Source organism: Orbicella faveolata, unplaced genomic scaffold (assembly GCF_042242905.1).
Source record: "Orbicella faveolata isolate gen_17 unplaced genomic scaffold, um_ofav_v1 contig_35, whole genome shotgun sequence".
Lineage (NCBI taxonomy): Eukaryota > Metazoa > Cnidaria > Anthozoa > Scleractinia > Merulinidae > Orbicella > Orbicella faveolata.
In genome coordinates this window covers 24,512,288-24,527,313 of record NW_028301564.1, presented here as the reverse complement: position 1 = coordinate 24,527,313, position 15,026 = coordinate 24,512,288, and the positions used below count along the sequence as shown (strand labels likewise).

At 40.6% G+C, this 15,026-nt stretch overlaps 2 protein-coding genes and 1 long non-coding RNA gene across 3 annotated transcripts; all 3 read right to left on the bottom strand.

The window, feature by feature from the left end:
- Positions 1-783: 783 nt before the first annotated feature.
- Positions 784-3,968, bottom strand: LOC149103982 (uncharacterized). The gene is made up of 2 exons (XR_016202146.1): positions 3,653-3,968; positions 784-1,755 (listed from the first exon to the last, which is right to left on the bottom strand). It is a non-coding gene; the product is annotated as an uncharacterized LOC149103982 (long non-coding RNA).
- A 177-nt stretch (positions 3,969-4,145) lies between these two features.
- Positions 4,146-5,785, bottom strand: LOC110057712 (type I iodothyronine deiodinase-like). Its single transcript, XM_020764298.2, has 2 exons — positions 5,209-5,785; positions 4,146-4,939 (listed from the first exon to the last, which is right to left on the bottom strand). The coding sequence occupies exons 1-2, from the start codon at positions 5,692-5,694 to the stop codon at positions 4,655-4,657; spliced, it is 771 nt and encodes a 256-aa protein (XP_020619957.2). The 5' UTR covers positions 5,695-5,785; the 3' UTR covers positions 4,146-4,654.
- A 2,622-nt stretch (positions 5,786-8,407) lies between these two features.
- On the bottom strand, positions 8,408-11,313 carry LOC110057713 (type I iodothyronine deiodinase-like). Its single transcript, XM_020764299.2, has 2 exons — positions 9,782-11,313; positions 8,408-9,233 (listed from the first exon to the last, which is right to left on the bottom strand). Exons 1-2 carry the CDS (start codon positions 10,262-10,264, stop codon positions 8,949-8,951), a joined length of 768 nt encoding a protein of 255 aa, XP_020619958.2. The 5' UTR covers positions 10,265-11,313; the 3' UTR covers positions 8,408-8,948.
- Between the last annotated feature and the right edge of the window lie 3,713 nt (positions 11,314-15,026).

Below are 15,026 nucleotides of genomic sequence, written 5' to 3'. Positions count from 1 at the left end.
TGGTAAACAGCCTTTGTTTGCACGCGTGTCCGCGTTCGCCTTTCGGAAGTAACTCCTTGTATTGTGATTTACGACTTATGGCAAGCGTGCTGATGCGTTCACTTCAAACAACTCGTTATGTAACCGCGATAGCTTTCTCGTGTACTCATCAGAATTGTCCAGTGATTGCTACCATTAGTTTTCTTTAGTTAATGGTGTAATTCACCCCTCTGACGTTGTACTTGATAGCCGTTTTATAAATGAGGCTCTCCAACCTATTTCCTGTCCCCCTTGTAGGTGGAAAGTTTGATACTGTTGTGATTTTGTTTAAAATGCTTCATAATGGGACACATTTCGCCAATCTAAAAGTAAATGGCATACGAAATCTGGTAAAATGAACAACTTCCGGTGATGAAATGTTCGGACAGTACGTTCACAAATGAATGAAATTAACTTAGTCACGCTTCAGAGAGATTGTGGCGAAAAGAAAATAGTTTTTTAATTTTTTTTTTTTTTGCTAATTATAACCTCCAGTAAGACCCTTGCTCGAAAACTTCCTTGTTCAACTTTCGAAACAACTGCAGTGATTTATTTTCTCCTCGCGAGTTTACCTCGCGTGATAATCAGCCGCGATCGCGTGACGTTGAAAGGTTACGTCATAACGTGTTCCATTTTCCCACGAATATCTATTTTTTACTTGGGTCTTTGGATTACGTGTAAAACGCATAATATTTTCGTTGAATTGATCTTGGTGAGTACTACCATTAAACCTTCCGGTATTTTTACAAAGCACAAGACTTAATATTTTCATTTTGTCTAGAATTTGGTAGGATGACTCTTCTAAAGCCCCGGAATTAGGATACTTGAGGTTAGATTTCATCTGTTCCCTGTTGAATACTTGAAATGAGCAGCGGGTTCTTCTTACTCGTAAGAAAGAAGTCAAGCTCACGGCCATCTTTTGCTCCAGCTGGCCAAAGCAGCAGTTTTTCGATAAGAGGTATTTAAAGCCATTTAGAACTGTCAGATAAGAGAGAACAATATTTAAACGTTTATTTAGTTAACATTGACACATAGATTTCAAGTTGTTTCCTTGATCCGAGCAATGTCAATGATTTTGTGGTCACGTCCAACGTTTCCTTGCCCCAAACATTGTCAATCAGATGATCTTTTTTTTGCGAGAAATTCTTTGCAAGCTAAAATTCACTTTCGCTTAATGCGGTTGTAACAGGGAAATAAAAACACAGTTGTGTTGATCATCGTTTAAACTTGCCTTAAGGAATAAAAACATAAAAATATGCCTTCTTGTCGTTCATTCGGAAAACAATGGAACAAAAAAATTACCCCAGCGATAACCTTCAGAACGTTTTGCAAACTCCAAATTATTTTTAGATTGTTTTAACAATGAGTTCTTTTGTTGCTGATGAAAAGACTGATTATTTTTTCCCGGCGGATTTGTCGGTAAAAATAGCAACAATATTTCGCCCCCTATTCTAAACTCTTTGGCGCTTTAAAGACAGTTTTGTAAACAGTGGAATAAGAGGAAACCATGATTAGCTGAACATTTTTATTGTTACTGTTAACACAGGACCAAACAGCGTTAGTTACTCACTCGCTATAAGACTTTGGTCCTTTTTTTGTGGTGAAGACTTCCAGATGTTTCAAAGTGTTGCTGTCATAGATTTTTTTTTTTGTCTTATACGCACAGCACCGTTACAATTATGGGTAAAAATAGTCGTTTAGGACGAAAGGCGGCGTTGACAGATTCAACAGCTTGACCTAAGGGAGAGAGAAAAAAAAACCAGAATACTCCAAGGTCGAATATGGAAAAAGAATGCTTTCAACACTTTTCTTTCAGTAGGAGGTCATTTCATGGCTTTGATATGCCCGCTCAGTTCACAACACACTGGTCAATAACCAGCCCAAATGTTGTCACATTAAAACACGCTGATTATTGCATCCATGAAATACTTGGAAAAAATTTATCTAAGGCAGTGTCGTTGGACAAAGACACTTTTCCCTTAGCTCCATTCTCTATTTTAGTTCGCAAAGACACGAATCAACTATCTGAAACAGTCGGACTCTTAAAATAACTCCATAATTTTAATTTATTAAGTGTCGAAATTTAATTTAGTGGGACAAAAAAATTGCAACATGAGTTATTTAATTATGTACACAGCGCTCCCCCAACAGAAAAGTGAAAACAAATAACATTTCGTCGGATAAGCAAACATGGATTTTATTACTGATATAATTTTGATTTACCTTATCAGAGCTTTATTGAAACCAAGTTAGATCAGCCCAACTGTTATGACTGTGAGAAGCTTGAATCTGAAATATGTTATCTGCTTAGCTTATTTACAAATAATTTGAAAATATGTTATCTGCGATATTTTTCTCTTTAATAATTGAGGGCAGAATTTTTTCTGCTCTTTGAATTTGCTATTTAGCTTGATCAAACATCGCGTGATTAATTTTGTGGCGTTTTAATTTCGCGTGAAGCCAGTTCCAGAAGTTTCGTCGCGATAAATTTCGTACAGAGCTAGTGTTGAATTACGGAAGACCAAACGAAAATTTGAGTAAGAAATTCACGCATTTCTGCTTCATATGGATGTAAGACAGATTTCGTGCGACAGGCAATTAAACAATTTTACAGTCAAGACGAAGTTCGCGTGACCCGGCTCTCCTGCGGCACGAAAGGCCAATGACGTAGGCTACACCACATGTACATTCGCTAACACGGGCTCATATAAAATAACCCATCCTACAGAGCTCTAAGCGAAATAGGAAATTAGATTAACTGCGTGCTTGTTTCAGCGAGCGAAGATTAATTTGTAATCTCGTTTACACAGTGACCTCAGTCACATATGCGAGAGAAATGTTTTTTCGAACGTACATTTTACAAGGGCTTGGCAAATATTGGTCTACGCTTGTTTGCGTGTGTATGACAAGTGTCCGCCAGTCGGGCACCGTTCAGCTAACAGTTCGTTTGCAATTGCATCACTGCAGTCTTCCAAATCGCGACACTTGCCATCAGGTTTATTTTCATTGACAATAGATCGCCAACCAAAGATGCGTTCTGTTTTTTGAATTTTTGCCCCAAAGGAAACCATCTCCAATCGATTTCCCCTTGTGCCACTTCAAGTTGTTTTGTTTAGCGCCTATTGCCGTCATCATTGTATTGTTTATCACTCATTTTCAATGATTATTAACACGTAATTTGTGTCAAAAGAAACATAAACCTCATTCACCGCGAGTCACGATATCGATTTTATCAAGTTCTCGCGCAAATTAACAAGACGAGAAACACGAGCAGCTTTTCCATTATTCTTCTCAATGGTTAATGAAGAACGATTTCTCATCAAAGAAAGAGCAGAATCGTGCTCCGCTACATGAACCGGTAGTGTGTGATTGACATTGGCGCGTTCAATGTAAATCTGCAAGGTCTGGTCAACAGCAATAGCTCAGCTCCACAACTAAAACATGTTTTCCGGATGATTATTTAACGGAGTGAAATGTATCCGCAGGGGTGAATACGCGATTTATCTGCAGTTTTCGTTCGTTTTGAAACTGTTCAACGACCGTGATTGAGTCGAATTACTGCTAAAAGTGCTAATGTGACTGTTTGATACACACAAACGATCAACAAAGGAATTGTAAACATTTAAACAGTTACCATTGCCTTCCGGCTCTTGGTCCCCGGCGCAATATTGTTAATTAAGAGAGCTGTACGGCTTGTTTGGCGCAGTGGCGTGGCACGCGTCCCGAGGCAATTGCCCAATCTTTCAAAAACCGTGCTTCACGATTCTTCAAACTTCGACGGATTGTGGAGATACGTTGGTCAACCTTTTGGATTTAAAGATCGGGAAAACAAGTCAATAAGATTTGAGGTATTTGGGCCTGACTACAGCTTGACTTAACCCTTGGGGGGGCAGGAAAAATCAACACGGCCTTTCGTTCAAACGCACGCAATCAGTTTTAATCAGCTGGAACTGACACGCCAATCAAAGTTGCTACACACTGTAATAAAAATTCCTTTCAGCATAAAACAGCACGGTAGCGTTTGAGACATATTGCAAAGGAATGCTTCGGTTCGTTTTTGTAATCACGACCATAGCTCCGAGAGGGTAGACACAACGTGTTCAGTTTAAACCAGAGGACGCGTGGAGTAGGCTAACACGTAATTTATTTACATTCGTGTAATTGAATAATGAACAATTCTAAATACATTACTTAAAGACTGACTTCCTACACAAAGGCATTCTTTCATCAATTATCATGCTTAGCCTAGAATTAAAGTTGTCGCGACCGAGTAAGAAGCTATTCCTACAGATCCATGACCACAACCCTTCTGGCCTGCTTGTAAATAAGCTAAGCAAACAATTATAGGCTTTCGTGGGAACAAAGCACGTCAAAAGATCGCTTTGTTTTTTTCGTTACATCGCATCTAACGGGAAATTAAAATTGTTCTTTGTCAGTCTTCCGATAGTATTTCCTTGGAAAGTTTCAAGGCAATGTTTCCATTTAATTTAATGTCAACTTTTCGTTTATAAAAACTTCCGGTGCTGGTCATCTATCCTAATTGTATTTCCTCTTGTCTGGTTTGTCGAATGCGACGTGACCGAACAAGTCAAACGGACGTTAACGTCGTTCTTCTAGTCAACTGCGTTTTTACATTTTAAGCCCTGTGGCGTCCAGTTCTCATAAATTCAGCTTTGAACTCCTTTAACCACGTTTCAACTTCTTTAGGGTTGTAATACGTTGGTCCAGGTAGTCCGGCGTAAACCACGTTTTGATTCTTAATTATATACTGTCTTATAGGAAGCCCGGCGTAGGCCCTATTAGCTTCGTTCTCCATTGTGTCCACAACAACGGGGCAGTTAAACTTCACCGAGTTCAGCATAAGTTTTGCAGCCTGGCATCTCTCTTCTAAGGTTGCGTGGTTAGGGATTACAACGTTGTTCTGAAAACAAGATCGAGTCTATTAGTAACGCTGTTTCTGTAAGCTTTATGCTCTTTATAGATCACTGAAAACATGTACCTTGTCACTTAAGTTTTTATTACCTTAGTCACCGTGTATTGCAAAGACTCGTCGCCCTACGCTCCTATGGAGCGTAGGGCGACGAGTTTCATGTTTTAAAAAATGGGTGTAAAAACGGTGTCTAAATAAAAAGTACGCTTCACTTCAGTTTTTCTCGGCGCTAAAAACTAAGTAGGGAGTTTTGAACTCACCTTAAAGGCCCATCCGTTAGACGGGTGAGCTTCGTCGATGTAAACAGTAAGGAAATCAGCCACATCACTGAACTCTTGTACAATGCTGAGGAACTCGCCCACCCTGGCCCGAAAAACTGGGCATGTCCAGCTGCAGAAGTTGACAACCAGCGGACGATTTCCTTTGCAAAAGTTGAAAAGACGACGGTGCGACAATCCATCCGTGGAGACCAGGGAGGGATTGGGAGCCGGGTGGTCGATCCGCGCTGATTTTTGCAGTTCGCGCAGAATCGCGTTGCGCAGCGACTTTAGCATTGGCCATGTGAACAGTGAATGCCAGTAGACTTCGGTGGGCAGTGTGATCGATGCAACCATTTGCATCAGTTTAACCACGATCCATCTCGTACAGGGCAAGAGACGGAGAAAACTGAGAAAAAAGAACGCGACCAGCAGCAAAACGGTTACCGCGCAGTACGGTAACACAGTGGCGGTCAATTTTCGCAACATTGTTCCGTACCGTGGCTTTCTGAGCTTGCGACTCAACCTCGTGTGCTCAGCCTCTCCAACAGTTTCCCAGGCTTTGAGAGTCGCGGTGTGCTCGTATTTATACAGCACCCAAGGAATGTTAAAAATTTTGTTTCTCTTGAAAACACTTTCGACAAATGTGACCTTTTCACATGAACTCTCGCGTGATCATGACGGTGTTATTTTGTCGGGCGGCAGGTGCGATGTGCCAACATGGCATCGTTGGAACCTAAACTCACGCACGTGCACAATTTTGCCTGAGTGATTTTAACGCGCCTCTATTCAAACAGCGCATCTGTAGTCACAACAAAGTGACTGAGAACCACCAGCGAACAATTGAGGTCGACAATTTCTCTGCGTGCGCGAGGTGGAATGATTTATCGAGTGCGCAGTACATTCTGTGCGTTTCGTTGCGGAAAATGACCCCCGTTTGTTCTGGAAACTTTGCGAATCACGAAATGTCCAAATGGTGATCTTGTGTCCTAAGCCTCTTTAATTCAAGCACTGCTTTCTTGTTAAGCTGTCGTTGCGTTGTGTTCGAGTTGCAGTTGTCAGCGTTGAAGAGGGAAAACGTTTAGAACTAACAACGTGCTAATCCGCCTGGCAATGCATCAGTTATGTGACTTGACTTTCGAAAGGCTCGTGAACAGCTTACGGTCCACTTTGAGATCACGCAATTGTAATGTATAAAACAGATTTTTAAGATACCTTCACAGGAGAGATGTTAAGAGAGTCCGCAAATTGCATGTTTTACAGTGTTTTCTTTGGACGTTTATTCTTAAGCTTATTTACACTATTTCACGCAGCTCAGTGTGTCGCCTGTTAAAAATAGCCGTTAGTTTTCACATCCTTTTCGCTGTGGTCTATAATTAACTTTTTCGGATGATGATGATGACGATGAAAGCCTCTCTTTGCACCTAAACGGCTCTTGTGAGTCGAAAGGTACAAAACAATACATAAACTCACTTTGAAAAACACTAAGAGTTATAATAAAAACTGACTTAAGAGAGACACCAACTAAGAGAAGCTAGGGGACATGTTCGTTCCCAGTTTTTACCGGAATTTCTACCAAAGATATAAGTAGTATATGCACATGGTTTTAATAAGTGAAATGTGACCATGAAACCATTTTATGCGTGGAGCCATCTGTACAAACATGTAGTCGTTGCTTGGTGCTTGCACGAAAAACAGCTCTTTGTACAAAACACTTATAACTTGATGACAATGCTAACCCAGGTTAGCTGCAGTTTTGAAGTGTCGTAATAAGATGTATCGTTATTGCGTTTAAAGTGGTGCCAAATTTGGAACGATTCTCTAAACCCGTGTAAGAGTTGAAGGTCTTGTTACGCCCTATCGACTTTAGAGCATGCATTGTTCCGAACTTGCGCTAAACGCGCGGCCCCCTTATCTACAACTTTTTACTGACACACGTTTTGAATTTTCTGCAAGCGCGCAAGATAACTTGAATTGTTACTTATGATAAATTGTTATCTCTACAGTTCTAGCAATTCGGAGAGCGTGTGAACTTCGCAGACATAGGCATACCTTCGAACAATGAATCTCAGCTCCAGTAATTATCAGAAACGAAATTTGCCTGAGGAGCTGTTGAGACGCTTGGTTCGCGTGACATGAGCTGCATAACACCGTTGTTTGTCATTGCTAAAAGCTCCCTCAGTTGACGCGATAGTGACACAGCAAAAATACAAACCCTTGATATTTTCCACTCACTCAATATAGTTTGACTGCAAACATTTTCAAATACGAATATTAACAAAAACGAGGGATCATATATTGCCCTAGACTAAAACATTTACTGATATAGACAAGCAAACAACAAGATATTGATATGGCCGGGGTGATACCCCTCTGTATTTCCCAATAGACACAACAATATGCTCTCGTATATTATCGCCTTTCAGATACGGCCATCTATGGTAGTTAAAAGCAAGAGACATTCTCAAGCATACTGCATTCCGCGAGTAAAAGTATTTTTCCACACTTTCAGAAAATGCAAGGAATTTGGATGTTTTATTATATAACATCTTCTTTTTTTTTTGAAACTATATAGTGCATTCATCTGTGGGTGCGACGCAACCTTATCAGAAATCTTAGGTTATCCAAAGGGAATATTTGAGGTCTTTGATTTTTAGAGTCTGTGTTTGCATTAAGACAGAGTATTGTCTTTTTTTTTCAGTCAGACTTGATATGCATACTTAATTCGCGCCAGTAACTTAAATTCTGTTATCTGTTTACTGTAGTAAAATTTCTCCAGGAGCTCATCAAAGCCGCGCTCAAAGTTCAGATCTTAGTTTTCCATTAGATGCACTTTAGTCTTGAGTGAGTGAGAGCGATATACGACAGCTATCCGTTATCCGACAAGCATTCCTTCTGTTTGCTAACTATTCTGACGCAAGAGACCCTGTTAATTGGACGAATTCACGTCAATAGCTCAATTACTTTACTAGCCTTTTTAAACTACCCACTTGTACCAAGCACCTCTTGACACCCTTAAGGAACTGTCAAGATTTCGACGGTGCTAACTCTCGAGCAGTATTGCCCAAAACAAATCTCCTGAACTAGAATACCAAAATTAAAAGACCATTCTCTACCAGCTTTAGGGCAATCCTGAGAGCATGAACCTTCAACATAACTTAGCTTATCGCGCTTCCATAGTGAAATATTCACGCCCCACGCATTCTTGAAGATTATATCTTTATTTATTCATTATTGTCGACAAATTACTTGAAACACACTTTCAGTTGGTACGTGATCTTGTAACAGTCATTAGCGCCGCAAGTGCGTGGTAATCACTCTCCGGGTGTATATTGAGACGTTATATATTTATAAAAATTTAAAGTGTTCAGTTTGCTATATATACAATTAGTTTTATATTTGTACAGTAATGTATTTACATCAGAGTCAATAATAAATACGCACAAATTGTTCCCCTTGACTTTTTCTTTTATCGTCCTGGAGGAAGTGTAATGTACGTTGTCTTTTTACAAGGATCTTACAAGAAGCTACTTAATTACACAAAAGGTGCTCAGGCCTCGAAGCCAGTGCGATAGTGCGAACGGACTTGTATATGTGTATCAGGGTGTACCCGCTTTTTATTTGTGGTACGACAAATTCTCGGTGGTAAAAGGCTTTGAGGACCCTTCTGCATGTCGGAACGCTGGTGTCCTCAAGAACAATTGTTTTTATTTAAGTTATTTTTTTGTTTTCTGTCCATTACTCTATGCTCTGTGCCTAGTGTTTTTCACAGATGTTCTGACACTCTGCAGCCATTGTTTCACGTCGCTGGAATTGTAAAATGTGGGCCCAGTTCCTCCCGCGTACTCTATCTCCTGATTCTTTATAATGTAAAGTCTTATTGGCCTTCCGGCATATGCCTTGTTAGCTTCATCGTCCATGTTATCCACCATCACAGCACAGTTATGAAATTCTACCGAGTCCAGCATCAACCTTGCGGCATTGCACCTTTGCTCGAGGGTTTGGTGTCTTGATATGGTGACGTTATTCTGTCCAAAAAAATACGTAGACAACATTCAGTGATTTTAGGCATGAGAATAATTCCCCTTAAGGTCGTCGGAGCCATTTTGTCAAATTCTTCAGAGACATTTGTCTTAAACTGAAATATAGAACCTGATGGAATTTGTACGAAAGATGATCGGAAGAATGCAGTTTTGACTGTCAAATTCCATTTTGCATGTCATCCTTGCTAGAAAATAGCAATGTCTACTTATCACTCTAACGTTCGCGTTTAATTTACTTTTCATGTTTAAAGACCTTGTGGTAAGATTCATCATAGGGATGAAAGATCCCTCCACAGCATGTTGGCACAGTGCGCAACAGTTTCCAGTTACCTAGCTAAGGGATTCAGCTATTTTTATGCAGAGCATAAATATGCTCTCGTTTCAGTGATGCTTTGATATGACATTTGGTTCGCATCATACATTACAACGCCGTGGTGAACTCGACGGAAACGCCAAGCAATGTATCGTGAATTTGGCAAAGGGGCTTCCGAATCTATGACAGTTATATCAAGTGTTTGATCGGGTGCGCTCACCTTAAACGCCCAGCCGTCGGAGGGATGAGCTTCCTCGATGTACACCGCTAAAAAATCAGCAACGTCACTGAATTCTCGCGCGATGCTGAGAAACTCGTCCACCCTGGTTCGGAAAACGGGACACGTCCAGCTACAGAAGTTGACAACCAGTGGCCGGTTTCGTCTGCTAAAGTCCAAGAGCCGGCAGCGTGACTTGCCATCCACTGAGACCAGTTGGGAGTCTGGGGCGGGCTTTCCGCGAGAAGCGGACTTCTGCAGCTCGCGTAAGATGGATGAACGCATGGATGTGAACATGGGCCAAGTGAACAGTGAATGTCTGTAGTTCTCTCGGGGCATTTGGATGGTCGCGATCTTGTTCATCATCTCAAAGATGAGCCACTGTGAACGAGGAAAAAACCGCAGAAGACGTAGAGTTAAAAACGCCACGAGTAAAACGGCTGAGCTCGCGTAGTAAACCAACAGTGTGGGTACGTTGTGGAGCATTGTCGCGGTAGATTCTTCGGAGTTGCCGCTTCAGATTCGCAGAGGTGTTAGCTGCACCGTGTCTAAGGTTCGACTGATATTGCAAAGGGAGTTTTTGTTTGTCGTTTCCAGCAGCAGGGGAATGTAAGGAATTTTCTCTATGACCTTTGCGTGATTTTTCAAATGCTTCAAGTTATGCTGCAGCTGGTGCGTGGAAAGCGGAACATATTTGCACGCGCAGACTGATACAACGTGGAAAAAAAGCGATGTTGGCAGTTCTGTGCTTCCATAGCTATATTTGGTTTGGCTTACCTCTAGTATTTAACTGTAAGGTCTTTACAAACAAACTAAACACAACTGTTCCCAGCAGTGGCTCTCGGCATGCCCTGGACGAAATGATGAATTGCAGACCAGCGCTTTTCTTGTTAAGTATTTTTCAATGACCTCCGTTTGTTCTCAAAGGCATGTGTAGCACGCAACGGCTATTCCAACAATCAAACATTTTCAATTCCGCGCATCATTTTTAAAAAAAGAACAACTGGTATCCGAGGTAACCCTTTTTATCCTTGTGATCCGACGCTTCTACTCGAAAGCGCTAAGCAAGTTGACGTTAAAAGGGAAAGTAAAAAAATATCAACGATAAGTTCACGCTCGTTCACGCTGCGGCGACGGTTGCTAAAGGTGGACGCTACTCTACCGTCAAGTTTTGCGTGATTTCAAAAGTGTAAACAAATGTAACTTCCATCACGCGATACATTTGAAAGAAATCACGCGAACGTCAATGCAGTCGCACAGTGACCCCTTGACGCGGATTTTCACTGTTTCGTTCAGCATCGTTGGCAAAATTTGCGGGAAAAAGGAAATATTTACCACTTGGCAAACGTAATTGAGTATTTGTGTGTCTTTCCGCTGCAAAATTTCGTCACAGCATGGCGCCAGTGTAGAGTAATTAGGAATCCGGTCCACTGCACTTGTCGGCTTGCCGTTCGCGACTGACTCAAGACAAAAACGTCAGTTATCAGGAATGTTCACGGTTGTTTTGACACATCTTACCTCTGAAGGCAAATTTGCGTTCATTTATAATGGTGAACGCATCAATGACTTTTAAATCGTAAAATTTTGCGTAAACATGCCGCGAGTCATGAATTAACTACCACTACCTCACGCATCCAGCGTTGAATGAGAAACTAAGTCAAATAGAAAAATATTCTCAAACGAAAGCGGAATCGTTTTGCACAAATGTAATTTTCAAATTTTGGCAGTTCAGGGCATTGTTTAGCTCGGCGAAGCTGTGTTACCGGGAAACTACAATAGCTTACGTAACGTAGACACATTTACGTTCCTTCCTGACTTTTGAAGGCGTCAGGAAGGAAGTTGTAAGTCTGTGCTCTGCATTCTTGGAAACAAGTGTATAGAAGCACTTTTCTTATGAATATGTTACTGATGTAATGCAACCTTTTCATTTGTTATTTTCCGCCAAGACCAGACTACGAAGAGATTTTCAGTTGCTCTCTTTTCTGTTGCCTTTACACTGCTTGCGCATCACGCACTACGCCGGAAAAATTTGAAAATGCAGCTTTTTTCCTAGTAGGCCTACCGTCCACACTGATCCATCACGTAAACGGAGCTTTTCGAAAACTCTCTTCAAACCTAAGGAATTTGAAAACGCCGGCTTTTCGTTTTCGTGTGGACGGAAAACATTTTGAAAACGGAGTGTTTCGAAAACGAAGGCGTCGCGATAATCATGTGATTTCCCTGACCGAGTTTTCCGCAAACACAAATCCAAAATGACCGGTGATTGTCGTGTTTTCAAATTTCTCCTGCGTAGTGTGGACGGAAAACGTTTGATGCGTTTTCAGATTGAAACCTCCGTTTTCAAATTCCTCCGGCGCAGTGTCGACGGTGTCCTATAGTAAGAAGAAAAGAGATAATGACAAAATTTGAACTATTAAAATCATTCTAGTAATAATCTATTATTCGGTGCCCTTTCGCTTACGTTAAAAGGCAAAATATTGTTAATTAATTTACAGAAAAAAAATTACACAAACAATGGATTGAAAATACGCCGCGGTCGCTAGCCTTTGCGATTAACGGCTAGGCATTCCAATACACTGGTCCAATATTCAATCCGCTCATTACACGCGAACAAATCTTTTGTTACCTAATAGTCGTACATAGTTCAGTTAGCGAATGAACCTTATGTCAGCCGTATGACGTGTTTGCTCGTAGAAAACTAGAAACATCATTAAATTGAATGCATTATGCTGAGTTATACGCGAGATGTACCTTTATAGAACTATGAAAGAGCTGTGGTAAATCGCAAGCAAAAGGCGCGTGTTTAAAAGGTTCTTCTGAGGGCTCTTCATACATGCCGCAAGGTTTATTAGGTCAGTGAACCCATAGAATTTAGCGGTTTCTTACCAGCACCAAATTACCGGCAATTAGCTTGAGGTTTGGTGATACAAAGCCATGTTGCTTTTTGTTTGCCTTTTCAACATCCCGTGTAATTCTTTTACGTCAAGGAACCTATAGAAATCAGTGGTTTTGTGTTTCTTTACAAAATTACCTCCAATTAGCCTGAGGTTGATCGCAACAGTTCAAAAGAATTGTTGACCAATCATAAGCACGCTGAACACCGATCGATTGAATGCGCAGTTGCTCGTGGATTCCTGTTTATGAACAAGACCGCTTTGGCGGTCCCAGGTGGTCCCAAATCATTTAGCATGAATACATGTGCACAAGAAACGAGACAAGTTTTACTCCAAGACTTGCGATTCTGAGGCGTTTCCCAAGCTGTCGCGTGCCGCCGCACGTGCATCTTTAACCACGTGCTTGTATTGAGATAGTTTCAAAACGTTGTGTCGCCTTTTCAAGCCGATACTAGATTTAATGAGCTGTACAATGGCTGTGCACGTGTGTTATAATTCTTGATACATTTCTTTGCCCTCCTCTGCAAAACAACAGGGAGCTTAAGAAAACCACGACGTGAACCAGGAGGGCCAATTTTTTTATTTTTATTTCAAATGTTTCGCCCTGTCGGAGATTCAGTTTCGTGATGGTTTTGACACTGAGAAACAAAGGAAAATGACTTTAGAGTATCGCGAGATTCGTAGGTAAAATATAAAATCAATTTTTAATCGACGTTGTCCTCGGCGTCGCGTCCTGGTTTCTTAAACTCCCTAATCCCTAATAGGGATACCACGACGGCTCGTAAAAAATGGATTTATATTTTACCCTCTACTTTCGTGACTATCTGAATCTGTTTAGTACGCCAATCGGTCTAAAAACCTGCTCAAACTGAATATGTAATGCCAGCGATCAATTCCAAAAAGAAATACAAAACATTTACCGTCGTTTCTTACGTTCACCGAAATACGCGGAACTTAGTCATTTCACGTTAGAGAGAGTTTAGACAATGACGACGCCGACCCCGAAGACAACGCCAAGTAAAAAGTATTTTATATTCTGCCTTTGAATTTCGCAATTATCTTAGTAGATCTGTTCAGTGCGCCTATTGGTCTCGGAACTTGCTCAAGCTAAATATGTAACGCCAGCGATCGACATCAAATGAAATACGGAAAATTAGTCGCCGTCGTTCGCGTTCTCCAAAATACGCAGAACTTAGTCATTTCACGTTGTTGTTTGGCAGAGGACGGCTACGAAATGTACAAAGATTTCACGTGTGTAGCCACTGTTTTACGCAAGCATAAGCATAAACATAATAAATTTTTGGGCTAGTGGACACGGCTGCCGGACATAAGCATAAGCGTTCTACTTCTTCTACCTTGCTTTTTTTCTTACGATTATGTCGCTGTAATGTTCAGTGAGGATATGGTCGGAATAAGCATCAAGTGCTCGCTGTTGGCTGAGAGTATTTCGCTTATGCTTATGCCAACATGTCCCCATTGGACATAAGCACCAGGCTACCGGACACTGCTGCAAGACAGCTTAGCCTTCTTGTAATTTCGTCTGAATTGAATTAATATATTGTGAATCTGAAATAAGTATTGCTCTCGATGACTGCATGCCTCAATGCGCGCCCTTGAAAAGTTTTAATAGAAGGCGTCTTAAAATAGTTTAACTGCTTCGCACTTTTCCTTTTATGCTTCGGCACATAATCTAATTTATTTTTAAATTAACAAATTTTTATTGACGTCTGGTTTTTAATGCGTCTGTGACATTATTGATGGCGAACTGAACGCCCTTTCAGTAATAGTTCCGTGGCCAATAAGCTGTGTCATTTGGTGAACAATCAATCACCATTATAAAAGACTATTTCGAGATGTGACAGCAGCGATTCGAAATACACTGTTTATTTTTTTTAAGAATATTGTTTTTTTTGTCCGGCTGAGGCTGAGTATTCTCATGCTTCTGCAGATTTTAGGCTGAAAATATTCTTGTAAATATTCTTAGATTATAGCATATGACATATTTGCTTTCGAATGTATTTAGTGTCTGGATGGTATTGAAGTAATTTTGGAGCCAGTCTGCAGGCATTATAGCCTGATATCACGCACATAACGTTTTGCAGAAATGGTTATTGGCATCGAACAAACGGCCCTTGCTGTTTTTGTTGCTTTTTGGCTTGTTTGCTGTTTAGAAATTAGAAGAATTTTATACGGTTTAGTTAAAAAAGTAAAATTGTATTGTATTTATAAATTTTTAATACATTATCTCAGCCTCGCAATCGTGTTTATTCTTAAAATATTCTCAAACTTTCGCAAATTTCAGCGTCGATATTGTCACAAAACATATTCTTATAAAAAATAAAGAGTGTAAGTAA

Coding starts and splice junctions, on each gene's coding strand:
- LOC110057712 (XM_020764298.2), bottom strand. CDS start 5,694: ATGTTGCGAAAATTGACCGCCACTGTGTTACCGTACTGCGCGGTAACC. Junction 4,940..5,208: donor CTAACGGATGGGCCTTTAAG/GTGAGTTCAAAA, acceptor TCTTGTTTTCAG/AACAACGTTGTAATCCCTAA.
- LOC110057713 (XM_020764299.2), bottom strand. CDS start 10,264: ATGCTCCACAACGTACCCACACTGTTGGTTTACTACGCGAGCTCAGCC. Junction 9,234..9,781: donor CCGACGGCTGGGCGTTTAAG/GTGAGCGCACCC, acceptor TTTTTTGGACAG/AATAACGTCACCATATCAAG.